The following is a 25,057-nucleotide window of genomic DNA, read 5'->3' on the forward strand; positions in this document are numbered from 1 at the left end:
ACAAGTAAAGATACCTTAACAGAAAATGACTCAAGTAAAAGTGAAAATCACCCAGTAAAATCCTACTTGAGTAAAAGTCTAAAAGTATTTGTTTTTAAATATACTTAAGTATCAAAAGTTAAAGTAAAAATATAAATAATTTAAAATTCCTTATATTAAGCAAACCAAATGGCACCATTTTCTTGTTTTTTGAATTTACGGATAGCCAGGGGCACACTCCAACACTCAGACATCCTTTACAAATGAAGCATGTGTGTTTTGTGAGTCCGCCAGATCAGAGACAGTAGGGATGACCAGGGATGTTCTCTTGATAAGTGCCTGAATTGGACCATTTTCCTCTCCTGCTAAGCATTCAAAATGTTATGAGTACTTTTGGGTGTCATGGAAAATGTAAAAACGACATTATTTTCTTTAGGAATGTAGTGAAGTAAAGTACATGTACCTCAAAAAACAACTTAAGTAGTACTTAAAGTATTTTTACTTAAGCATTTTCCACCACTGCACGTACACACCAGTGGAGGCTGGTGGGAGGAGCTATAAGAGGACGGACTCATTTTAATGGCTGGAATGGAATAAATGGAACGGAGTCAAACGTGGTTTCTGTATGTTTGATACCATTTCATTAATTCCATTCCAGCCATTAAAATGAGTCCGTCCTCTTATAGCTCCTCCCACCAGCCTCCACCGGTACACACACATCACACGCATACACACACTCGAAACCTTTAGGTTACATTACATTTATTCATACAGTATCACATATACAATCAAGTATTTATGGAATCGAGACAACACAACCTGGTCTCATAAGAACCTTTAACTTATACAATCCTCCACCATAAAGAAGCTTTAGCTTTTATTTAGAAAATGTAAAAAGTAATTATACGATGTACTGATGTTACAGGTTATTTCACAGTCTAATTAAGTATTTACTTGCTATGGTCTGAGAAATTGCATGGTAACAATTGGTTATTTTAGTGCTTCTAGTACAAAGAACTGAACACTACAGATAACTAACTACCTGGTGTCAAGCAGTAAAGGCTATACGTGCACTTATTTAAATACATCCCAAAGAAACCAAGCGTTTACTATTAGATCATTCCCATGCAACTATCATTTCACCCTACAATTTCCATGAAAATACAATATAAAATACCAGACTGTTCAATAAAACATAACCCAGGAAATCTCTGCTGGACTGCAGGTTAGCCACTGTCATCATGGTCGCCATAGTCTCCATGGTCCTCGTGATCGTCACCATGGTGCCTATCCTCCCTGTCAACCCCGTCATAATCATAATCATCCTTCACATCATCGTCATCCTCAGTGTTGACCTTCCCAGACAGCACGTCTTCTATCCAGTCCTCCAGTTCCTCAGCTGTGGGCAGGTCTTCATCGTTGGACATGTCCAGCCAGACACTGTCCGCCTGCCACAGTGGGGGGTCAAAGTTCAACCACAATCATCCAATTCAATTTTGTCTTCGGCTCAAGAGGTCATACAGATTCTATTGTAACGAGACGTCCACAGATATTATCTTACCATTACGTTGAACCAACAGGTGGAACACAACTTAAGTTAAAGGAGAGCTCAACTTACGTCTGTCACGTTCACAACTCCAATCTGAGGCTTAAACAGGTTCACCTTGAAGGTCTTCTCCCAGTATGTGGTCAGCTGGATCGGGGAGACAGACACAAACCATTGGTGCAGTTTATGAAGCTGAACAATCACACCAGATGAAATAGGTCATCATATACAGTATGATGGTGTGTGTGGGGTCAGAGGTCATACCAGTGGGAAGTCATCAGGGTCTATCCACACTATACTGAGCTCAGGGTTGTTGGTGTTGTCTCTGGCCACGTCTTTCAGGATCTCCAGGAACTCATAACCATCTGGAGAAATCACAGATGGACAGCTTAGAGATATTTGTACGCACCCATTTGTGTGTCTATCCATGTACTGTGTTAAATATGGAATCCGCATTAGGGGAAACAGCGCCACTGTCCGACCCCAGCACCTTTGTTATTGTTTTTGTTTCGTGGACAAAATGGAGGAGAGGTGTGTCGAGAAAATTGGAGTACATGTTCTTCTGTTCTGTGGGGGGGACGTGTCTGTTGTTTTCAGTAGCTTCTTTGTTGTTGTCACATCCCAGATGGACGTTGCAGTTTCACCATTTAAGGATTCCAGTTTTAAAAATGAGAAAATAAAGATCAACAAACCAGGGTCTTCCTCCTCAGCAAAGGCTACAATGTGGATCCCATCCAAGTCATCCTCCTGGGAAAGAGACGTTGAATTTGTAAAGGGTACACATATAATACCACCAGTATAATTCCCTTTTCTCAGGGAGAGGTACAGTAACACTGTAGGTAGCTCACCCACGTCTCAAACATGTCCTCTGCACGCAACTTTCTCAGAGTCGCCCTGCGGAAGACAGACCGCAGCCACACAACATTTCAAGAATATCCAACAGTAAACTGGGTCATCCATATGAGATAAGGACTAATAACAGGGACGGTATGAAAAATGACTGGATTCTAATGATCTGCACCAATGGGAGAAGTTAGAACCACAGAACTCAAGGGTCGCACACATCGCATTGAATGTGGATCTCCTGTTCATCCATCGATCGTTCAGGGAAGTCTGACTGACAACGTTTTCACGTGATTCTACATGTAAAATCGGTTTGCACAGGGTTCACTCTCGGCATACAAACGCTATTGGTGTGTTCGAGCCCTGAAATGAAATATTTTTTCGGGTTACCTTTTGTGTTGGTGGACAAACTCCACTATCTCCATCTCTGAGAGTTGCCTGCCAGGGAGGATGGCTGGTTCCTCCATGAAGGGCTCATAGAAGTTCACCTCGTTCATCTTCAGAGAAAGGTGCTTCGCCGTCTGCATCACAACACACATACTTAGCCATCACTGATGTTGTGTCGAAACTGACCTCGATACTGTCTACACGCACACCGGTTTGACTTGATTCAGGTTTGTGGAGTGTACTGTACTTACAGCTTTGTCGAATGTGGCGAAGAACTTGATGTAGGGCTGAAACCGCTCTGAGGCCTCCTGGAACGCCTTGTAGTCTGATAGAATGGAAGAAGAGGAAGAGAGAGAGAGAGAGAGAAAGAAACAGATTACAGTTTGGCAGGATTGCATTCAAAACTCATCTTCCTTCAGAAAACTATGTGATCAGGAAAACAAGGGTTGACATTCAATTTCAATTTCCCAGCGTAATCTCTCTCCCTCCTCCTCCTCAGTAACAGAACCATTTTACATCCAGCTTCTGAGGCGCCAGGCTATCCTCTCAATAAGCCCCAAGGTCACGGCCGTAGGACCTACAATCTTCTCTCCGAAATAGGATTTTTCCTAATAGAGGCTGCATCATGCCTCTGTCAAATATGAGATTTTATCTTCCCTTCTCTCGTGTCTGGGTTTCTTCTTTGGAGCAGCACTGTCTATAATTGCTCTCGGCCTATTAGACAGAGAACTAGAAGCTATTAAAAGCCTCTCAGGAGGCAAGAAGGAGTGTAGATCAGCCCAGAGCAAAGTGTCTTTTTTAGCATCTGGCTTAACAGCTATTTGCCTCTATTAGGTCCTATGTGGAGTAGTGAGCTTCTGGGGAGTACAGGGCAGGAACAACAGTTGTTCACACAATTCACTTGTTTGACTCGTGTGAACAGGCCATCCCATAATGCATGCTTAGGCATACACAGACTCACATGAGTCCTCTCCCTTGAAGTAACCAATGAGGCGTATGTCTTCCTCCATCCTCTCAAAGGCCCTCAGTTCCATAGGGTTACTGATGAGCTCCACTGGGTCCTCCAACACCTAGGGGGCAGAGGAGCACAACAGCATGGCCATTCATTAACACAGTGGGAGAGAGTGGGCTGTGATGAGTGAGTTGCCTTTAATAACAGAAAAGTTGCCACTTGTATTAGGCAAAAAGCATTGTTTGTACCGTACACGAGCAATACAAGTTTATTCCTTGCATTTATCTTTTATTAATTAATCATGCTTGCTCTCTACTCCCTTCAAACTCTACACCAATAGCTATATTTACCAGTTACAACATTCCTTCAAACACTAACTCTGTTTTTTCCCCCAGGAAAGACAATTGGGAGAGGACTTACAGTCTTCTCCCGCTGAGTCTTGCATTACATTGCAGCATTTACATATCATCTAACAAGGCAGAGGCTGTTCATTTTGTATAACATGATGAGCTAGGAAGTCTTCTCCCACTGTGGTTATATCCCTCTTACAGTGGAGGAAGAGACACGTCCATCTTCCCTCTCTCTTCAACCTTCCTCTTACCTCTCTCTCCCATGTCCCAGCTCCCTCTTCCCTCTCTCCTACCTCCCTCTTCCCTCTCTCTTCAACCTTCCTCTTACCTCTCTCTCCCATGTCCCAGCTCCCTCTTCCCTCTCTCCTACCTCCCTCTTCCCTCTTTCTCCTCCCTCCCTCTTCCCTCTCTCCTACCTCCCTATTCCCTCTCTCTCCTCCCTCCCTCTTCCCTCTCTCCTACCTTCCTCTCCCCTCTCTCTCCTCCCTCCATCTTCCCTCTCTCTCCTCCCCCCTCTTCCCTCTCTCTCCTACCTCCCTCTTCCCTCTCTCTCCTCCCTCCCTCTCTCTTCCCTCTCTCTCCTCCCTCCCTCTTCCCTCTCTCTCCTACCTCCCTCTCTCTTCCCTCTCTCTTCTCCCTCCCTCTTCCCTCTCTCTCCTCCCTCCCTCTTCCCTCTCTCTCCTACCTCCCGCTTCCCTCCCCTTTGATCCTACTCACATCCAGCAGGAATTCCACCAGGGTGTCTGCTGAGAATTCTCCGTCAAACTCAATCACACGGTCATCCTTGAAGATGTACAGACTGCCCTCCTCCTCCAAACCTGAGAGCCCAGAGGAAAGGAGGATTCAGGAAGCATTGGTGACTGAGTGCCAACTGGAAAACAAGCCTTGACAAATACTTATTTTGTAGAGGTTATGGCATTTTGATATTTTTGATGTAAAGGAATAGTTCAGAAGCCTTGTTTCCATATTCGTGTTTTGTGACCAGGGGTTTGTCTGACCATGTGACCTGACCAGGAAACACACTGGGGACCTACAGTATATATGACAAATTACGACGTACCCAGTTTCTTGGCAACTTTGGCGTCCTTCTGGGAGTCGACCATCCCAAAGCCAATGTCCTTGTCCTCCAGGACCTGTGCAGTCAGCTGCGGATTTACCAAAACACAACATTTGTCATCAGCCAACTTGGTATTTCAACAATGTAGCAACAATGTGTTGTTTGGGGTGTTGTAGGCACTTATTTCCTTAGTATCCACCTCAATTATTAGAAAAATGCAGCATTGTATTAGTCCACTGTGGGAAATAGAAATATATAACCTGCTTTCAAACTCAACTTCCTCTCTCCCTGATGCTTGGAATTTGGGCTAGCAACAGCAGCCAGTGCTGTCTTTGTCTACACAGCTTTGATTACCAAGGTCATAGAGGAAAGCACCCTGTGGACTGACTGTGGGAGAAACTCCTTTGTAAGTGTCAGCACTGTTTACTGTTCAGAGAACACTTCCTCAGAGAGGAACAAAGGCCTCCAAACTCCCACTGCACTGCAGAGGGCTAAAGTGGAGTTTGACTGAGGTTTTGTTGTGACTGCGGTGGGTACTTCTAACTTTCTGAAAAACAGATGTTTGCAAATAGTTAGGCTACTGTTTAGTATGCATCTATACTGTCACAAGAAGCAATGGAGCCTCTTTCATTAGCTAGTTAATGTATTCTGAGACAATTAAGTAGTTCCAGTGCATTCAGAAAGTATTCAGACCCCTTGTCTTTGTCCACATTTTGCTAGGTTACAGCTTTATTCTAAAACGGATTAAATCGTTTTTTCAACCTCATCAATCTAAACACAATGCCCCGTAATGGCAAAGCAAAAACAGGTTTAGACATTTTTGCAAGTGTATTAAAAAAACAACTGAAAATATCACATTTACATAAGTATTCAGACCCTTTACTCAGTACTTTGTTGAAGCACCTCCAGCCTGGAGTCTTCTTGGGTATGAAGCAAAAGCTTGGCACACCTGTATTTGGGGAGTTTTTCCCATTCTTCTCTGCAGATCCTCTCAAGCTCTGTCGGGTTGGATGAGGAGTGTCGCTGCACAACTATTTTCAAGTATCTCCAGAGATGTTAGATTAGGTTCAAGATCGGGCTCTGGCTGGGCCACTTAAGGACATTCAGAGACCAAGCCATTCCTGCGTTGTCTTGGCTGTGTGCTTAGGATCGTTGTCCTGTTGGAAGGTAAACCTTCGCCCCCAGTCTGAGGTCCTGAGCGCTCTGGAGCAGGTTTCAACAAGGATCTCTGTATTTTGCTCCGTTCATCTTTCCCTCGATCCTGACTAGTCTCCCTGTCTCTGAAAAACATCCCCACAGCATGATGCTGCCAGCACCACGCTTCACCGTACGGATGGTGACAGATTTCCTCCAGACGTTACGCTTGGCATTCAGACCAAAGAATTCAATCTTGGTTTCATCAGACCAGAGAATCTTGTGTCTCATGGTCTGAGAGTCCTTTAGGTGCCTTTTGGCAAACTCCAAGCGGGCTGTCATGTGCCTTTTACTGAGGAGTGACATCTGTCTGGCCACTCTACCATAAAGGCCTGATTGGTGGAGTGCTGCAGAGATGGTTGTCCTTCTGTAAGGCTATCCCATCTCCACAGAGGAACTCTGTCAGAGTGACCATCGGGTTCTTGGTCACCTTCCTGACCAAGGCCCTTCTCCCCCTATTGCTCAGTTTGGCTAGGCGGCCAGCTCTAGGAAAAATCTTGGTGGTTCCAAACTTCTATACCATTTAAGAATGATGGAGGCCGCTGTGTTCTTGAGGACCTTCAATGCTGCTGTTTTTGGTACCCGTCCCAAGATCTGTCTAAAAACCTGTTTTCACATTGTCATTATGGGATATTGTGTGTAGATTGAAAATGTTTTTATTTAATCCATTTCAGAATAAGGCTGTAATGTAACGAAAGTGGAAAAACTCCAGGTGTCTGAAAAATTTCCGAATGCACTGTATAAAATATAATTATAAGCTGACCTAGAAACAGTCCTGGGAATATACATAATCATCACGTTCTGATGGTATGATATTGCTCTGTTCTACAAGAGAAACCAGGTAATACTCTCTCTGAAACTACCCATCAACCTTTGACAAATGACAGCAATATAACCTGTAGAGTTCACTCTTTAGGTCAGGGGTGTCAAACTCATTCCACGGAGGGCCGAGTGTCTGCTGGTTTTCTTTTTTTACTTTCAATTAAGACCTAGACAACCAGGTCTAGGGGAGGGGAGTTCCTTACTAATTAGTGACCTTAATTCATCAATCAGGTACAAGGGTGGAGCGAAAACTCGCAGACACTCGGCCCTCCGTGGAATGACTTTGACACGTTTATCAAGTATGGAAAAGGGAAATAAGATGTTATTCTAGTTTTAGTCTGTTCTTTCTCATGACATGTTGTAACAGATAAGCTTCAGTGTCAGAAAGGTATGTGTGGTTGAGGTGCTATTTGGCTTAAACATTTGGCTTTGACTGATCTCTGACATCAAATCTTTGTGTTACGAAGGCTTCTCAAATGGTCATATATCTGCTGTCCAGGCACAGAACTTATTTCTCTTGTCCACACAGTGTCCAGAAATCCTCATTTAAAATGTCCTAAAGATGTCAACTCTATTTATGATGTCACCGGAGTTGAAGTGACAGATGGCTAACTGCAGCGAGGGAAGACATGTAAATCAACCAGCCTGAATGTGATGGAAAGACGATGCCGACCTTGGGAACAAACAGGTGCTTTTACAAAGACGTATCTAAGGAACTAGGATGTGTAATATATCTGCCGTGTCAATTATCAAATTAAATGTATAAATTCACTGTGATTACCATTAAGCCTTAAAGCTCTACATTTCCCCATCCTCATCTGTTAAAATGACCTTTTGTCTGTGCTCTACACATTTTGTCTTGGGGTCGAATAATAATCCCATAATCCTATTCACAACCTTATTGACCTTGTTTACCAGGAAACATCTACTATCCAGGATCCTTGGAATGTCTGTACCCTAAACCCTAACCATAACCATAACCATTACCATTACCATAACCATAACCCTTACCCTTACCTAACCCTAACCTTAACCCTTACCTTAACCATTTTAAATTTCAACTTCAATGGGGGGATGGTAGGGACATCCCAAGGATCCCTGATAGCACTGACCCTCAGACAAGTAATGTTGGCACCTGTTGGCTGACCTATAGCATCTGAACATCCCTGCACTACCTTCCCTCCTCTCTCCTCCACTCTCACCTCATCTCCTCTTCCCCCTCTCCCCCTCTTACCTCCAGCACAAGCTCAGTCATCTGAAGCTGCTTCTGCCTGCCTTTGTGAGCCGGTTGCGGTTCATGGTAGAGTAGGCACAGCATGTCAAACCTCTTCAGAGCCTTCTTGTAGTTGCGTTCGTTGATGTGCAGAACGCGGTCCTTCCCGTCAAAGCTGGGGAACTCCAGTCCCTGCTCTGCAGTGCACAGAGAGGTCACGTACAGACAGGGCAACAGAGACAGCCAGAAGAGCTGCATCTTTCTTAGAGGGAAATGTCCACTAATGGACAATGAGTAGGAACTGGAAGAAGCAGCAGAAACTATACAGAACTATAACCCTTGAGACTTCAATGGATAGTAGCCAGTACTAGCCACCAATTTGCACCAGTAAAAGAAACAGAAAAATAACGTAAAAATAAATAACAAGCAAGAGTAGAATTGTTGTTCGCCCTAAAGTCTCCAGCTCTGGTTGTATTATTTCATTCTCTCTTTCTCTCTCTCTTCCTCACTCTCTCTAGTTCTCTTTCTGCCCCTCTCTCTCTTTTCCTTCCTCGTTCTCTCTCTTTCCTTCTCTCTCTCTCTCTTTCTCTTTCTTGACTGCCTCACACTGTAGTTAAAAAAATAAGTCCCCAAAAGTGAATCCAGGGAGCTTTGGTAGAGTGGAAAGCTCACAATAAAATAGCAAGTGACCCCCTCTCTATTGCACTTTTGGGGCCTTTTTATGAGGCCAGTTGTTTCTGGGCTTAAAATAACTGTTGGGCTGCGGAAAAGAGGACGGATATATAGATAGGAGAACCCCAGGGGGTTTCCACTGTCTCTCTATCAGCGCCTGACATGTTGAAACATCTCTCTAGCTGTCGGGGGAATGGCCAAGGAGTTGGGATGTGGGGCAGAGGAGAGAAGTGGATCTGGAGAGGGTTCACCATTATTTTTGGAAGGAGTGTGTTTTCAGTAAGGTGAAGTGCTGTTACAGCATGCATGTTATCCTTATACAGCAGGGTGTTTAAAGAATAATAGGTATAAAGCCTGATCTTCAATGTGAAGGAAATGTAATCATTGCCCTCACACAAGCCACTGTTTGTGCTAAGGAAGCCACAGTGTGTTTAGCTAACATTCCGATCCTTGTACTTCGTGTCATATGCCAAATGGCAAGGAGTGGAATGATATCTTAACAGACTGGTACCCAGACTAACAGTGTGTTTCCATGGATGATGAGCATAATGAATACTGATTTGTTCATTGTGTAATGTAGCTCCAAGGCTGGGTAGAGAGGGCCAAAATAACACTTACAATGCCATTGAAGACACAAGAGAAAAGTTTACAAATGTAATATGTCTGTGTCCTATATTTGTCAGGGGGACTAACAGCATTGAACGAGGGTGTGTACATAACTGTGACTGAATGCATTTTGTGTTTGATCAAATTAAAATCTAATGAGCTGCAGATTGAGGCCTCTTTACATTGAAACAAAAAGAAGCAATGTACAGAACCAACCTGGATTCAGAGCTACATGTAACATAGTAAAAATAAATCTGTTTTTCTGCCATATGTTCCATTTCTTATGGTATGTATTAATTTGTGGATGTCCATCATCCATTTCATATATGTTCCGAATTGCAATTCATACAATATGTTACGAATGTGCAAAACGTATGACATGTTACGAATCCCAATTTGTTGTGGCTAACGTAAGCTAGGTGGCTAATGCTAATGTTAGCTATGTGGCTAACGTTAGCTAGGCTAGGGGTTAAGGTTAGGAGTTAAGGTTAGGAGTTAAGGTTAGGGTTAGGAGTTAGGTTAAAGGGTTACAGTTAGGGTTAGCTAACATGATAAGTTGTTGCCAAGTAGCTAAAAAGTAGTAAGTATTTGCAAAGTTGCAAATGAGCTAAAATGCTAAAGTTATCCGTGATGAGATTAGGCAAACTTAGAATTTAACAACCAGGAAATGGAGGAGCGATTTCTGCATAGTGCTTCTTTAAAGATGCACTATGCAGAAATCGCTCTGCCATCACTTGGTTGCTAAAATTAGAATTGTTTGCCTAATTTCAGTTTATGTAACAAAAGTCATTGTGTAGAGAATCATTGTACCATCTAAATCGTTGTGAAATATATGTTCCATAACCAAAAAATATTGTATTTTCAGCTGTTTGAAACTGGTGTACAAAACCGAAAGTAAAAGATGCAAAAACTAAACTAAACATTTGGTCAGGTCTCCCAAGAAATTACATATTGTAGCTTTAAGTAACCTGTTTTATGTAACTATACCAAACATAACATATCATACTAATTTGGGGGTCTCGGATTTACGTTTACTATGTTACATCTCGTCTATCAGACCAGGCTGACAGAACACACACAAAATGCTCAAACGGTCCCAATATTACGGTAAAGATACGTCAATACCTGTAATTACGGTAAGGGTTTTCAGACCAAACTAGAGGCTGACCAAGCATCAGTCATCGCTAACTGTCTAAGCGAAGAAAATGAAGCTGCCGTGGCTCTTGATCCCTCTTCTAATTTTACAGTTTTGTGGAGTTGATTTCAGCGTAGCCGGATCAGGTAACAATAAAGATATGGTATATGTCATTTTTTGCAGGTCTGTGCTGGACAAATTGCATGACCGAATTATTCTCAGGAGTTCCCATTCATCCTAGCTAGCTAGCCCAGTTAACGTTAGCTAACAAACTAAGTTAGCTTGCAAGTAGAACCAACTGGTTGCATGCGAAATAATATATATATATTTGGGGGGCAGAAATCTTAATAGAATATTGGATACAGAGTTTTCTCAAGGCACCCCTTTAAAGAAGGAATTGTATTTAACTGTGTGGCTCTAGTTGTTACTTTAGTTAAGGTTAGTTAATGTAATGCAACAGGTCTGTCAGAGTTGTAGTAACGTTAGGGTCGGATTATCTGACATTTAACCTTTCTAAGCCTGGTCTCATAGACTAGATGTAACATAGTAAATGTAAATCTGACATACTAAATTAATAAAATACAGTATGTTACGTTTGGTATAGTTACATAAGACAGAAGGTCACTTAAAGTAAAAAGGAAAGGAGTGTGGTAGTTGCGTGTTCGAATCTATTCATGGTCAATTTTAGCTAATTGGCAACTTTGCAACTACTTGTTAGCTACTTTGTAACTACTTAAAATGTTAGCTGACGCTAACTCTTAACCGTAACTCTAACCGCTAGCTGAAGTTAACCACCTAGCTAATGTTAGCTACCTAGGTAATGTTAGCAACAACTAATTGGAATACGTAACATATCATATGAATTGCAATTCGTAACATTCGTAACATATCATACGAAATGGAGTGTCTCAGATTTATGTACAGAAAAATAGTAAATGCTCTGAGACCAGGTTTCCTTTCCTGACCTCAGTCTCTTCTAAATACTAGTGTGCAGCTTGCTTATCCCATATGTACAACCCAATGCAGTGTAAGTATCCTTTGCCACGGGCTTTCAGTGTGTAAGCAATCATGCACACTGATCTGTATTTCAGTAGTCCAGGAAGTGCATGCTCTTTGCCTAACAAGCTCTGTTTTATTAGGTAATGGTGGCAGGTGGCAGATATACCTTGAAAAGATCACCAAAGCCACGCAACTTTACAAGCCTTGCAGCCCATACAACTGCAGTTGCCATCTCAGGTAATACATGCAGGAGAACCGATGTTGTTCCCTATGAGAACAGTATTGCTATACAAAAGGGTTTCAGCTTTTTAACAAAAAGCCGTTGGTTGCCTTTTTAGAGCAGACCCTTCATTCTCTCTCCATTGTCCTCAATCCATCCAGTGTCTTGAATGATGACCTACGACCCTTCAGAGAGGGAGTGTCTGAGGAGCTCATGGCGGACACGCTTCGTCGTGGTGTGGGCACCCATTACCAAATCATTAATGGTAAACTGTATCGGGAACAGAACTGTATGTTCCCAGCCAGGTGAGGAAACAAAACATTACAATTAGTCTGTGAAACACATCTGAGTTTGTGTGTGCAAGTGTTTCTCATCAAGCTTAGAAATCAGACCCTGGTTTTGTGTGATAAATGTGGTCCATTAATTAGTGGTCGATCATTTAGTAACATTTATTATCTTTAGGCCTATATCAGTAGCGAGCTAGTTAATATGATAGTCATCATGTCTCAGCTGTCTGTCTCTCTGATTGGTTTAGGTGTAGTGGGGTGGAGCACTTCATCCTGCAGGTGATTGACAAGTTGCCAGACGTGGAGATGGTGGTGAACGTGCGGGACTACCCTCAGGTGCCAGGCTGGGTGCAGCCTATCCTGCCTGTCCTGTCTTTCAGTAAGGTCAGCTCTGCAACCATGCATGTCCTCATCAACACAGCAAAAGTGTTGCTTGTTTATGTTATTTAGACATGTTTTTACTTTTGTAAATGTATATATATTTGTTGGAAGTAGTGAAAGAGAGTTGTCCAATGTGATGGCATTTGTGTGTGTAAAATGAAAATGTTGTGTGCATTTAGACTGCTGACTACCAGGACATCATGTATCCTGCCTGGACGTTTTGGGAGGGGGGCCCGGCGGTATGGCCCATATATCCCACTGGACTAGGACGATGGGACCTCATGAGGGATGACCTTAAAAAGTAGGTTTGACCTCCTTGTGGTGAAAGGAAACATTTGTATTTTATTTATACTACCAGATCATTTTCCATGTTATTCACAAACACTCTGTTTGTGTTAGATCGGCAGCACAGTGGCCCTGGAAGAGGAAAGAGTCCAGAGGATTCTTCAGAGGATCCAGGACGAGTCCTGAGAGGGACCCCCTTGTCCTTCTGTCCAGAGAGGCTCCAGACCTGGTGGATGCTGAGTACACAAAGAACCAGGCCTGGAAGTCTGAGAAGGTCCGTCTGGAACTACCAATGCAAATGTCTGTGTGACAGTGGCTTCAATGCCTTGAGAGCAGTGCTATGTTTTTCAACCGCAATATCAACAACTGTTCAATAGCCTCTTCTTTTAAAATGTTTTTTATTAGGACACACTAGGGAGACCACCAGCTCAGGAGATTCCCCTGGTGGAGCACTGTCAATACAAGTAAGAACAAGATATTATGGTGGAATTGCATTGCGCTTGGTTTTGTGTTTACAATGAATGTTTTACATCAAGTGCATAGATGTGGCTTCACTCTGACACTTTCCATGTCAGCCTGGATAAAATTAGACTAATTAAAAAAATGTTTTTAGCTTCAGAGATTTTTAGATTGACTGAGAGAACATGGACCTTGTTTTCATGAGTTGAGAGGGAAACTTCCATTACCTGTTTCAAAGGTCTGTTAATTAACCCTGGTTATTTATTTTTAAACCTTCAGCTATGGAATAAAACACTACAGGTGTGCATTGTCAGCATCAGTTACATTTGCAGGGCTCCAAATCATAAACTCACCATTGTGGCCACACCTGTTGCAGACTACCAAGGACAGGGTAACTTTTTCCTTACCCTGTACACACAGTGTGATTTCCACCACAATTCCTACCTCATCATCTGACCTCTAACCCCTCAGGTACCTGTTCAACTTCCGGGGCGTGGCGGCCAGCTTCCGCCTCAAGCACCTGTTCCTGTGTGGCTCTCTGGTCTTCCATGTAGGGGAGGAGTGGCTGGAGTTCTTCTATCCCCAGCTGCTGCCCTGGGTACACTACATCCCTGTCAAACAGGACCTCTCTGACCTCAGGTGACCTGTCTGGCTTGGCTGTGTATCATAACTGTTCAACTGTTAACCTGCTCCATGGGTAGTAAAGTGGAGTATGTGGTTTGTCTAATGTCTGAATGTTCTCTGTTATATCTATAGTGATGTCCCCCTTTTCTGTCTTTCCAGGGAACTGCTACAGTTTGTGAAAGAAAACGATGACATCGCTCAAGAGATTGCCGTTAGGTAACAAGCTGGGTTGTGAACTAGAAAAAATGGCTTTAGACTGGTTACATTACCTGTCTGCTTTCTCACAGCTTGTACAGTGTCATGCTAAATAATCAGACTATTGATATTGTTGACTTATGTTAGTTGACCAACCTCTGCCTCCAGGGGTCAGCGGTTCATCCTGGACCACCTGAGGATGGAGGACGTGTCGTGTTACTGGGAGAGACTCCTCACTGAGTTCGGTGGGCTGCTCAAGTACAAACTCCAGAGGAAGACTAACTACAATCAGGTCATCCACAAGCATGGGAGGACAGAACTGTGACCGAGCCGTGGGGGGGGGGTCACTGTATGGACTATATGAAGGCAGCTCCAGATCACACTGCTAATTAATGTCCCTAATGCTGGTCTTAGAATTAGGAATTGCTGGTCTTCATATTTATGCTGTGGTCTCCCCATAGATTCTTCATAGGGTTAGATGTAATGGAGTACCCTTTTAAAGTATTGTGTTATAGAAGATTTAGGAGCTGAAAAATGCTATAAGAAGAAAGCAGCTATTTGGGATTGAAATTACCATTGGGAATAGCACACAGAAAGAGTAGGATACTGTATATGTTGGTTCTATCACACGGTTTACAGTTTGTATTTAGCAGACCTGGGTTCAAATACTGTTTAGGGTATTATAATTACTTTCAAATATATGTGGAAGTAATTATTTAGATATTTTTTTAATTTGAAAAGACAGGTATTAGAATGTATTTGGAAATACACTTGGAAAGTATTTGAAAATACTCAAATACACTCTCATGCATTTAGCCCAGGCATTCAATTTTTTGATGTTGAAATTAGTATTTGAAAGGGGATATATAGTCAGTTGTACAACTGAATGCATTCAACTGAAATGTGTTTAATGCATTTAACCCAACCCCTCTGAAAATACAGTACTTTCAAATAATTCCAATAAAAGTAGTTGATTCGGGCCACATTTTTTGAAAATACTTTACTTTCTCTGTATTTACGTAACAAATGATCAAATACACATGTATTTGAACCCAGGCCTGGTATTTAGTATTTCCATGCTCAAAATATCAGCGACTTTATGCCTCGAAAGGAACTTAGGGTAGAGGATCTATAAAGCGCTTGATAGCGTTTGCTATTAGGCGAAATCAGTTATCTCACTCCATACTGAAATTGTGTGAAAAATCTATGAATTTGGTTGATTCTGGGAAATTACACCTAAAAGGCAATTTTCCATCTGCTTTCCCTTACTGCCCTCTAGTGTGTGACAGAAGCCCTGTATGCTGCTCAGGAGTTGAAACTTACGTCTTCCATTTTATTGCCAGTGGTCCATTCAACTACAAACACAACCAAAACACTCCTCACCTCAGAGTGTTGCCTCTGTTTAAGAAGAACAATACACTACCATTGCCATATACTGTAGAGATACGATGTAGCTTGAAACACTACATATTAAGCAGTAAATAACTACACTCAACACCAAGTGCCAATAGAACGTGATTCATTAATGTAGAATGACATGTCAAACCCACTGTCACTACACTACTTTACTTGGACCTGCCTTGGAAAAGATGAGTATGAGCCACAATGGTACTGACATTTTGAATATGTTCAAGTATTCCCATTGTAGAATGTATGTGTTAGTTCTCTGATTCTACAGCTGTGGTATACATGTATGTATGGTACTTTGCACTGTGTATTGTCTTGACCAAAGAGTACGAGGTGCAATGCCAAACTATGTTCAGCTTGTGTTCAAAACATATGATGTGATCTTCATGCTTAGTCAGAGTATTGTATGCACAGAGATTGTACTGCCATGGGCAGGTTGATTCACCTGCAGAATTGGTGGAATAGTTTTGGTTTATCTGTTGGGCTTTAATTATTAGTAATTGATGCTCTTTTTTTGGCTTGAAACACAATGACTATGATATGATGCAATAACAGCCTTTTGTCAATGTTTTGTTTCCTTACATTTTTATATCGAATGTATCATTTTTAACTCCGTAATAAACCATTCAAATCTCAAGTAAATTCACAATGGTCTCCAATGAATGTGTATGTTTGGTCCTCCACCTGAAGGGGGTGCTCTCCAACCAAATAGGTTTAATTTACTAGCTAGCAGTTCAGGGGTGTACCGGTGGAAATCAGAAGCAGGTAGGAAAGACAAACTACAAGGACATTTCAGAATAAATTGGTAAATACTCAGTAAACAACTTAACCGTTCAAACGTAGTCTGCGATATAACTATGCTTAGCTACGTTAGACGAATAATAGGCTGTGCTTCACAAAGCACGGAACTGCTGAATAAGTTCGCATTCACAGCTAACGTTAGCTAGCATGATGAATCCCCTTAGCTCTTTGCATGGAACAAGATGCTTTGAGAACGTGAAGTTATGGTAAAGACATGTACCGTCTTTGGTAACCGTGTCACCTCACCTGCTCCACTTGAATGCAAACGTAACATATCTATTGTCGTTCAGTCTGCTTCATACGATAGCTACGTAAGTGGTCATCTTTACCTTGGGTGTTGTTGACCTATTTGTCATAACAGCTGATTGTAGCCAGCCTGATAATTTCCAGCCGGTGTAGACCGTGTTTATCAATGTTCCAGCAATGTTAAAGTTAATGTACAGTAGGTATTCTATTGGACACACTAATGACTATGTAATGTCAGATGCGGTATTAAAACAGCTGTTGCACTGTTTGTGTTTTGTCCATTTTCTCTCGATTCCTCTGCCCAAGGGGCATTTATTTAGCGGAAGGATTAGCTGTAACATAAGTGTAACATCCTAGCTCCTGGTCATGTGTTCTCAGATCCAGCTCCCATTGCTGGTGAAGCGTACATGATGCATCCTCCTGAACGGCCTGGTGCGTCCCCAGCCCCGTGTCAGCAGGCAGCCTCTGCCCCCCAGGGCACCCTCTGCACCAGACCACTGGGGGGTCTCCTCCAGCTAGCCATGCCCTCCCTGGGCCGCCTCCTCCCCAGGGTCCATGCAGCTGACAGTGTGGCGCCTGCCCCGGTACACATCCCCTCCCCCCTGCCCAGCCTCGTGGGCAAGCCAGAGTTCCCAGACACTGGATGGGACCGCATCAAGGATCTCTTCGACAGGGAGTAAGTTATGACCATGACACCTCTCTTCTATTGTCTGTGGCTTAGCTGAGTAAACCCATCACCATCGGGGAGCGCTCCCCATTGCCTACCTGTGCAGCAGATGAGTTTTCTAGCCTGCACTTAGTTTAGAAGGTTCCAGTTAGTTTAGAAGGTTCCAGACTTCTAGTGTAGCATTGCCATCACTTGCCTTACAGGGCTTCATACATTGGCTGCTCTGTTTGATTTTAAAGCTTGTTTATACACCCCTTCCCTGTGCTCCCAGTGAAATGCAGAAGTATCCTGAGGAGCTCTCCAGCGTGGTGAAGAGTACCTTAGCTGCCGCCTTGGCCGGCATGATCTACGGAGGGCTGCCCGCCGCCCGGCACGCCAGGGAGAGGTACATCCAGCTCCACCAGGCTGAGATATACCACAGCCGGGTGGAAGCTGTGGTGAGTGTCTGCGGTTGTGAATTAACAGCAGGCCATTACATACAGTGGGGAGAACAAGTATTTGATAACCTGCAAAATCGGCAGTGTTTCCTTACAAACCATATAGAGGTCTGTAATTTTTATCATAGGTACACTTCAACTGTGAGAGACGGAATCTAAAACAAAATCCAGAAAATCACATTGTATGATTTTTAAGTAATTAATTTGCATTTTATTGCATGACATAAGTATTTGATACATCAGAAAAGCAGAACTTAATATTTGGTACAGAAACCTTTGTTTGCAATTACAGAGATCACACGTTTCCTGTAGTTCTTGACCAGGTTTGCACACACTGCAGCAGGGATTTTGGCCCACTCTTCCATACAGACCTTCTTCAGATCCTTCAGGTTTCGGGGCTGTCGCTGGGCGATACGGACTTTCAGCTCCCTCCAAAGATTTTCTATTGGGTTCAGGTCTGGAGACAGGCTAGGCCACTCCAGGACCTTGAGATGCTTCTTACGGAGCCACTCCTTAGTTGCCCTGGCTGTGTGTTTTGGGTTGTTGTCATGCTGGAAGACCCAGCCACGACCCATCTTCAATGCCCTTACTGAGGGAAGGAGGTTGTTGGCCAAGATCTCGTGATACATGGCCCCATCCATCCTCCCCTCAATACGGTGGAGTCGTCCTGTCCCCTTTGCAGAGAATGATGTTTCCACCTCCATGCTTCAAGGTTGGGATGGTGTTCTTGGGGTTGTACTCATCCTTCTTCTTCCTCCTAACACGGCGAGTGGAGTTTAGACCAAACAGCTCTATTTTTGTCTCATCAGACCACATGATCTTCTCCCATTCCTCCTCTGGATCATCCAGATGGTCATTGGCAAACTTCAGTCGAGCCTGGACATGCGCTGGCTTGAGCAGGGGGACCTTGTGTGCGCTGCAGGATTTTAATCCATGACGGCATAGTGTGTTACTAATGGTTTTCTTTGAGACTGGTCCCAGCTCTCTTCAGGTCATTGTCCAGGTCCTGCTGTGTAGTTCTGGGCTGATCCATCACCTTCCTCATGATCATTGATGCCCCACGAGGTGAGATCTTGCATGGAGCTCCAGACCGAGGGTGATTGACCGTCATCTTGAACTTCTTCCATTTTCTAATAATTGTGCCAACAGTTGTTGCCTTCTCATCAAGCTGCTTGCCTATTGTCCTGTAGCCCATCCCAGCCTTGTGCAGGTCTACAATTTTATTCCTGATGTCCTTACACATCTCTCTGGTTGGAGTCTGTTTGATTGAGTATGTGGACAGGTGTCTTTTATACAGGTAACGAGTTCAAACAGGTGCAGTTAATACAGGTAATGAGTGGAGAACAGGAGGGCTTCCTAAAGAAAAACTAACAGGTCTGTGAGAGCCGGAATTCTTACTGGTTGGTAGGTGATCAAATACTTATGTCATGCAATAAAATGCAAATTAATTACTTAAAAATCATACAATGTGATTTTCTGGATTGTTGTTTTAGATTCCGTCTCTCACAGTTGAAGTGTACCTATGATAAAAATTACAGACCTCTGTATGCTTTGTAAGGAAACACTGCCGATTTTGCAGGTTATCAAATACTTGTTCTCCCCACTGTACATGCAATACGATGTCAGTGCTTTTGTATACATTTTCCCAAGTGCAGCAAAAGCACATTGTCTGTCTGTCAATTTTAAAAAAAAATGATTGTCTTGTGTTGATGGAGGCTTTGTGTTGTCGTTGTTCTCCCCCAGCGTTCTGCCCATAATGCAGCCATCCGGGGCTTTGTGAGGTATGGCTGGAGGTGGAGCTGGAGAGTGGCAGCCTTCGTCACATTATTCAAGTAAACAATGTCTACATGACTATTCAGTATGGGACTCTTTCCTCTGTGGCCACTATATTAGTTTGTTCTCCTGTGTTGAGTGACATTAGTTGATTATCTCTCTCTCTCTCTGTGTGTGTGTGTTCTGTTAGCACTGTGAGCACAGGCCTGTCTGTGTACAGAGATAAGTATACCCACAGCCACTACGCAGCAGCAGGAGGTGAGTTACTTCAACACCCAAATGGAGAGGATACCTCAATGTATTATACACACCCACACTTATACAAACTACTTCACAGTAATCATTTGTAAGACATATACAGTGCCTAAGGAAAGTATTCAGACCCCTTGACTTTTTCCACATTTTAAGTTACAGCCTTATTCTAAAGAGTATTACTTTTTTTTCTTCTACACATAATAACCCATAATGACAAAGCGAAAACAGAAATATCACATCATACATAAGTATTCAGACCCTTTACTCAGTACTTTGTTGATGCACTTTTGGCAGTAATTATAGCCTTGAGTCTTCTTGGGTATGATGCTACAAACTTGGCACACTTGTATTTGGGGAGTTTCTCCCATTTTTCTCTGCAGATCCTCTCAAGCTCTGTCAGGTTGGATGGGGAGCATCACTGCACAGCTATTTTCAGGTCTCTCCAGAGATGTTTGATCGGGTTCAAGTCCAGGCCACTCGGACATTCAGAGACTTGTCCCAAAGCCACTCCTGCGTTGTCTTGGCTGTGTGCTTAGAGATGTTGTCCTGTTGGAAGTTGAACCTTGTTGTCCTGTTGGAAGTTGAACCTTTGCCCCAGTCCAAGGTCCTGAGCGTTCTGGAGCAGGTTTTCATCAAGGATCTCTCTGTACTTTGCTCCATTCATCTTTGCCTCGATCCTGACTTGTCTCCCAGTCCCTGCCGCTGAAAAACATCCCCACAGCATGATGCTCGCAAACTCCAAATGGGCTGTCATGTGCCTTTAACTGAGGAGTGGCGTCCATCTGGCCACTCTACCATAAAGGCCTGAATGCTGCAGAGATGGTTGTCCTTCTGGAAGGTTCTCCCATCTTCACAGAGGAACTATGGAGCTCTGTCAAAGTGACCATTGGGTTCTTGATCACCTCCCTGACCAAGGCGCTTCTCCCCCGATTGCTCAGTTTGGCCAGGCGGCCAGCTCTAGGAAGAGTCTTGGTGGTTCCAAACTTCTTCCATTTAAAATTGGAGGCCACTGTGTTCTTGGACCTTCAATGTTGAAGAAATGTTTTGGTACCCTTCCCCAGATCTGTGCCTCGACATAATCCTGTCTTGGAGCTCTACGAACAATTTTTTTTGACCTCATGGCTTGGTTTTTGCAAGGTCAACTGTGGGACCTTATATAGACAGGTGTGTGCCTTTCCAAATCACAATCCTGTCTCTGAGCTCTACGGAATTAAAATTGATTAAATAGATTTTTTTTGTCCCCCATTTTAGAAATTTCAGCTAATTTGTTGAAAATGAAAAACATCTAATTTACATACATATGACACTTCAAATTGAGCTCAGGTGCATCCAATTTCCTTTGATCATCCTTGAGATGTTATTACAACTTGATTGGAGTCCACCTGTGGCCAATTCAATTGTTTGGACATGATTTAGAAAGAAACACACCTGTCTATATAAGGTCCCACAGTTGACAGTGCATGTCAGAGCAGAATCTATACCATGAAGTCCAAGGAACTGTCTGTAGATCTCCGAGAGAGAATTGTGATCAGGCATATATATGGGGAAGGGTATAAAACAATTTCTAGAGTGTTGAAAATGTCCAAGAGCACAGTGGTCTCCATTGGGAAATCTGAGTTTTATGGGAGAGTGGCCAGCGGAAGGCACTCCTGAGAAAAAGTCAGATGAAAGCATGCTTAGAGTTTGCAGAAGGGCATGTGAAAGACTCTGAGCATAAGGCAAAAGATTATGTGGTCTGATGAGACAGAAAATTAACTCTTTGACCTGAATGCAAAACGTTATGTCTGGAGAAAACAAGGCACAGCTCATCACCCATCTAACACCATCCCTACCGTGAAGCATGGTAGTGGCAGCATCATGCTATGGGAATGCTTTTTAGCAGCAGGGACTTGGGAGACTGGTAAGGCTAGAGGGAACAATGAATGGAGACACACATGCAAATCCTGCTTCAATGCAAACAACCTTAGACTGGGGCAAAGATTTATGTTCCAACAGGACAATGACCCCAAGCATACAGCCAAAGCAACGCTGGAATGGCTTCAGAACAAGACTGAAAGTCCTTGAGTGGCCCAGACTTGAATCCCATTGAAAATCTGTGGAAATACACCGCCGCTCCCCATCTCACTTAGCTTGAAAACATCTGCAAGGAAGAATGGGTGAAAATTCCCAAATTCAGATGTACAAAGCTGATAGACATACCCAACGCGACTCATAGCTGTAATCGTCACCAATGGTGCTTCTACAAAGTATTGGCTCAAGGGTGTAAATACTTATGTAAATGAGTCATTTCTGTATTTAATTTTCAATACATTTGCTAATTTCTAAAAACATGTTTTCACTTTGTCATTATGGGTGTAGATGGGTGAGAGATTTTATTTTATTTGGAATTCAGGCTGTAACACAACAAAATGTTGAATAAGTCAAGTGGTATGAATACTTTCTGAAGGCACAGTAAGTGTGATTATTGTAAATGTGTGTGTATGACATTCCTGCCTGTGTGGGTTTGAGCAGCTGTGACAGGAGGCCTATTCAGGCTGAACCTGGGTCTCGGGGGACTGGTGGCAGGCACGGCCATAGGAGCAACCATGGGGTGAGATATGAGGGTTTTAAGTGGCAAAATAATGGGCTAGTTTTGAACAAAGTGGTTACCTGGACTAATAGTGTTGACAGTGGAGAAGATGTATGAGGAGTAGTTTGAGGGAGCCAGATAGTCCGGGCTTGCCCTGCAGTATGGTACAATATGAACTATGAAGCCTGAAGGATGTCAGAAGCAAGTCTCTGGCTGCCAGCTGCGCCCCCTCCCTGCAACCCCTCTGCTTCCCAGCTGCACCCTTTCCTCCTCTCCCAACCCTCCAGCCCCCCTCCCTCCCCCTAGCCTTGCGCTGGGTGCCAGAGGGACTCATGTGTGTTGCAGAGGGCTGTGTTTTGGGCAGTAGAGCAGGGACAGAGGCCAAGGCAGCAGCTGCCCATCTATTTTTACCACCCCATTGTTACGCCATCTTTTCATCTCCATCCAACTCCCTCTATCGCTGCTGCACTAGTCCCTTCTGTCCTCTCCTCTTCACCTGTCTTCTCCCTCATTTTCCTCTCCTGTCTGTCTTCCACCTTCCATGTCTGTCACATAGTCTTTGATTTGTATGTATATCTAATGTGTCAGTGAAGGTTTTTAGAGTAGTAATGGACTGGGTGTATGTGATCCAACATTCAAGCCATGTTGCTGTGTCTCCAGAGCGAAGCAGAGCGCTGTCCATTTCTGCCTCAGTGCCCAGCCACCTGGACCGTGTGTTTGATGTGTGCAAACAGCCCCGGGTGCACCCACAGCCTCAGCCAGGTGCAGGGGAGTGGGGAGGGAGAAATGAAAGCAAGCAGCTAATCAGATAACACATCACGCTCCAAAAGTCTGCCCCTACCTCCCTCATAGTCCTGACACATGGACGAGGTGATAGGGGCGGGCCGGGTTACTAAGTGAGTGACAGCCACCACAGCTCTTCATGCTAAGCTATGTTTAGGGCGGTTGGAATGAAAGCTGTAGTCGATAACGGGAACCTGGATAGATGAAACCCTGATTGATACTCAGGAGTGAAACAATTAAATGCTCAGAGAGGCAGCAACATGGCGTCCAGCTCTGAAGTTGGCCAAACTCTCTGTATTGTATAACAGTCTGAGGGTTACTGAGAGTATGTGACGGCCACAGTGACATAATTTAATGTGACGCAGAACATTGACATGTTGGAATGAAGGTGATGTCAGCTCGGCTCATGTCATCTCTTGTCAGGGTGCCGGCAGGAGCTCTGATCATCGCCATGCAGGGATTGGCGGGAGAAACGGTCCGGGAGAGGAGGAGGAGGGAGCGCAGAGCGCTGTATGAACTAAAACTGGCAGAATGGTACATTCCATGGGCATCAAAACACACACACACACACTTTTTTTTTTTTTACTCCTAGTATTCACTCACTTTTTCCTACACCCTCAAGGAGTGCCCGTTTGCAGTTGACGGATGACCTGATTGGTGATTTGAGCAGCAGTGGGCGGATCCAGGATGTAGACCAGGACATACAGAAGATCCAGGAGCTGCTCAGTTTACCACGGAACGAGGGCGTGGCCCAGGACTCTGACAGCCATTGACAGCAGCTGAAATACTCTAACTGATACCAATCATAGCCATCCTCACAGACAGAAAATGGTGGGTGAGACTTTCCTCACCTCTGAGGACATACTGTTTTCTTTTGATGTCGACTACTCTATTCTATGTTCTGTTGAATACAAAAGAGGACCTACTTATTTGCTCAACAAAATATGTATTGATGCTGAATTATGATTTATACTGTAAATGTGATTACTTTGTCTGGAACTTTGAAATGATTTCCAACATATTTAATATAAATGGCAATAATGACACAGTATCTTCAAGTCTGAAATTCACTGAATTAATCATGACGTGTGCAAAGTACATGAGGCTGAGAGCCAGTGGGTTTGAAGAACTCTGAGGAAAAGCACTACATTCTAGTCATTTAGCAGACGCTCTTATCCAGAGCAACTTACAGGAGCAATTAGGGTTGTGTCTTGCTCAAGCGCACATCAGATTTTTCATTTATTCACCTCGGGATTCAAACCAGCGACCTTTCGGTTACTGTCCCAACGCTCTGATCCGCTAGGCTGCCTGCTGCCCAGTGTGTAGGTTAAGACACAGTCACATTGCCATTATGTTCAGATAATTGATCAAGCAACCGACTGCTAGGCAATTCCATAGTAATGATGCTGAGACTTAGATTTTTCACTTTAAAATGTATGCCAAACAAAAACCAATGATTGTAAAGTTAAACAAACCATATAACTCTATGCACAAGGACAACTTTTAACAATTTCCATTGAACATTTTACAAAAACATTTCTTTGAAGAACAGTGCAAATGCAAAGTTTGGTAACAGGAGGACGGTTTGTGCTGTTTGTGCCATCCTTCTGTTACCAAACTTTGCATCTGCACTGTTCAAGTAAATGCATTTTTGCAAAAAATGTAAACATTTCGAATTGGAAAATTGGAGTCTCAGCATTCTGTTACCATGGACTTGACCTGCTTTATTCTTTCTTAATGACAGTGGGGCGTGTGTCTAGAAACATGAACATTGAATTACAATCTGTGTGTGTTTCCATGTCTGTCTTTAGGCCCCTGGGCTTGTCAGCAGCAACTAGGTCAAACATAGCCTCTGCCCCTGCTGTAAACAAGATGTGGCACACTAACAGCTGGGGCTCGGAACGCGACTCAGA

General features: G+C 43.4%; 3 protein-coding genes across 4 annotated transcripts; 2 read left to right on the plus strand and 1 right to left on the minus strand.

Annotated features, from left to right (window-relative positions):
- Positions 1 to 724: 724 nt before the first annotated feature.
- On the minus strand, positions 725 to 9,073 carry LOC110495773 (calsequestrin-2). Its single transcript, XM_021571193.2, has 11 exons — positions 8,365 to 9,073; positions 5,118 to 5,202; positions 4,775 to 4,875; positions 3,717 to 3,825; positions 3,007 to 3,080; positions 2,759 to 2,889; positions 2,374 to 2,419; positions 2,218 to 2,272; positions 1,790 to 1,890; positions 1,598 to 1,672; positions 725 to 1,427 (listed from the first exon to the last, which is right to left on the minus strand). The coding sequence occupies exons 1-11, from the start codon at positions 8,599 to 8,601 to the stop codon at positions 1,206 to 1,208; spliced, it is 1,236 nt and encodes a 411-aa protein (XP_021426868.2). The 5' UTR covers positions 8,602 to 9,073; the 3' UTR covers positions 725 to 1,205.
- A 1,679-nt stretch (positions 9,074 to 10,752) lies between these two features.
- On the plus strand, positions 10,753 to 16,256 carry poglut1 (protein O-glucosyltransferase 1). The gene is made up of 10 exons (XM_021571195.2): positions 10,753 to 10,902; positions 11,896 to 11,992; positions 12,137 to 12,280; positions 12,511 to 12,646; positions 12,823 to 12,944; positions 13,043 to 13,202; positions 13,334 to 13,392; positions 13,859 to 14,026; positions 14,171 to 14,227; positions 14,375 to 16,256. Exons 1-10 carry the CDS (start codon positions 10,827 to 10,829, stop codon positions 14,529 to 14,531), a joined length of 1,176 nt encoding a protein of 391 aa, XP_021426870.1. The 5' UTR covers positions 10,753 to 10,826; the 3' UTR covers positions 14,532 to 16,256.
- Positions 16,257 to 16,258: 2 nt separating this feature from the next.
- timmdc1 (translocase of inner mitochondrial membrane domain containing 1) lies at positions 16,259 to 24,195 on the plus strand. Of its 2 annotated transcripts, none has more exons than XM_021571196.2 (8): positions 16,259 to 16,378; positions 17,039 to 17,336; positions 17,599 to 17,764; positions 19,508 to 19,596; positions 19,728 to 19,795; positions 22,304 to 22,382; positions 23,568 to 23,678; positions 23,767 to 24,195. In XM_021571196.2, the coding sequence occupies exons 1-8, from the start codon at positions 16,276 to 16,278 to the stop codon at positions 23,915 to 23,917; spliced, it is 1,065 nt and encodes a 354-aa protein (XP_021426871.2). In that variant the 5' UTR covers positions 16,259 to 16,275; the 3' UTR covers positions 23,918 to 24,195. The 2 variants fall into 2 exon arrangements, with proteins under 2 accessions (XP_021426871.2, XP_021426872.2); XM_021571197.2 differs by having other exon boundaries at positions 16,329 to 16,418.
- The last annotated feature ends 862 nt before the right edge of the window (positions 24,196 to 25,057 follow it).

Source organism: Oncorhynchus mykiss, chromosome 18 (assembly GCF_013265735.2).
Source record: "Oncorhynchus mykiss isolate Arlee chromosome 18, USDA_OmykA_1.1, whole genome shotgun sequence".
Taxonomy (NCBI): Eukaryota; Metazoa; Chordata; class Actinopteri; order Salmoniformes; family Salmonidae; genus Oncorhynchus; species Oncorhynchus mykiss.

What these genes read in the sequence shown, in the direction of transcription:
- LOC110495773 (XM_021571193.2), bottom strand. Translation starts at nt 8,601, where the DNA reads ATGCAGCTCTTCTGGCTGTCTCTGTTGCCCTGTCTGTACGTGACCTCT. An exon ending in CAAAGTTGCCAAGAAACTGG is followed by an intron (nt 4,876 to 5,117) that starts GTACGTCGTAAT and finishes CTGGGCTCTCAG; the next exon opens with GTTTGGAGGAGGAGGGCAGT. An exon ending in TCGCCACATTCGACAAAGCT is followed by an intron (nt 2,890 to 3,006) that starts GTAAGTACAGTA and finishes GTTGTGATGCAG; the next exon opens with ACGGCGAAGCACCTTTCTCT.
- poglut1 (XM_021571195.2), top strand. Translation starts at nt 10,827, where the DNA reads ATGAAGCTGCCGTGGCTCTTGATCCCTCTTCTAATTTTACAGTTTTGT. An exon ending in AACTGTATGTTCCCAGCCAG is followed by an intron (nt 12,281 to 12,510) that starts GTGAGGAAACAA and finishes TGATTGGTTTAG; the next exon opens with GTGTAGTGGGGTGGAGCACT. An exon ending in ATGAGGGATGACCTTAAAAA is followed by an intron (nt 12,945 to 13,042) that starts GTAGGTTTGACC and finishes TGTTTGTGTTAG; the next exon opens with ATCGGCAGCACAGTGGCCCT.
- timmdc1 (XM_021571196.2), top strand. Translation starts at nt 16,276, where the DNA reads ATGTGTATGTTTGGTCCTCCACCTGAAGGGGGTGCTCTCCAACCAAAT. An exon ending in GCCATAGGAGCAACCATGGG is followed by an intron (nt 22,383 to 23,567) that starts GTGAGATATGAG and finishes ATCTCTTGTCAG; the next exon opens with GGTGCCGGCAGGAGCTCTGA. An exon ending in GAACTAAAACTGGCAGAATG is followed by an intron (nt 23,679 to 23,766) that starts GTACATTCCATG and finishes TACACCCTCAAG; the next exon opens with GAGTGCCCGTTTGCAGTTGA.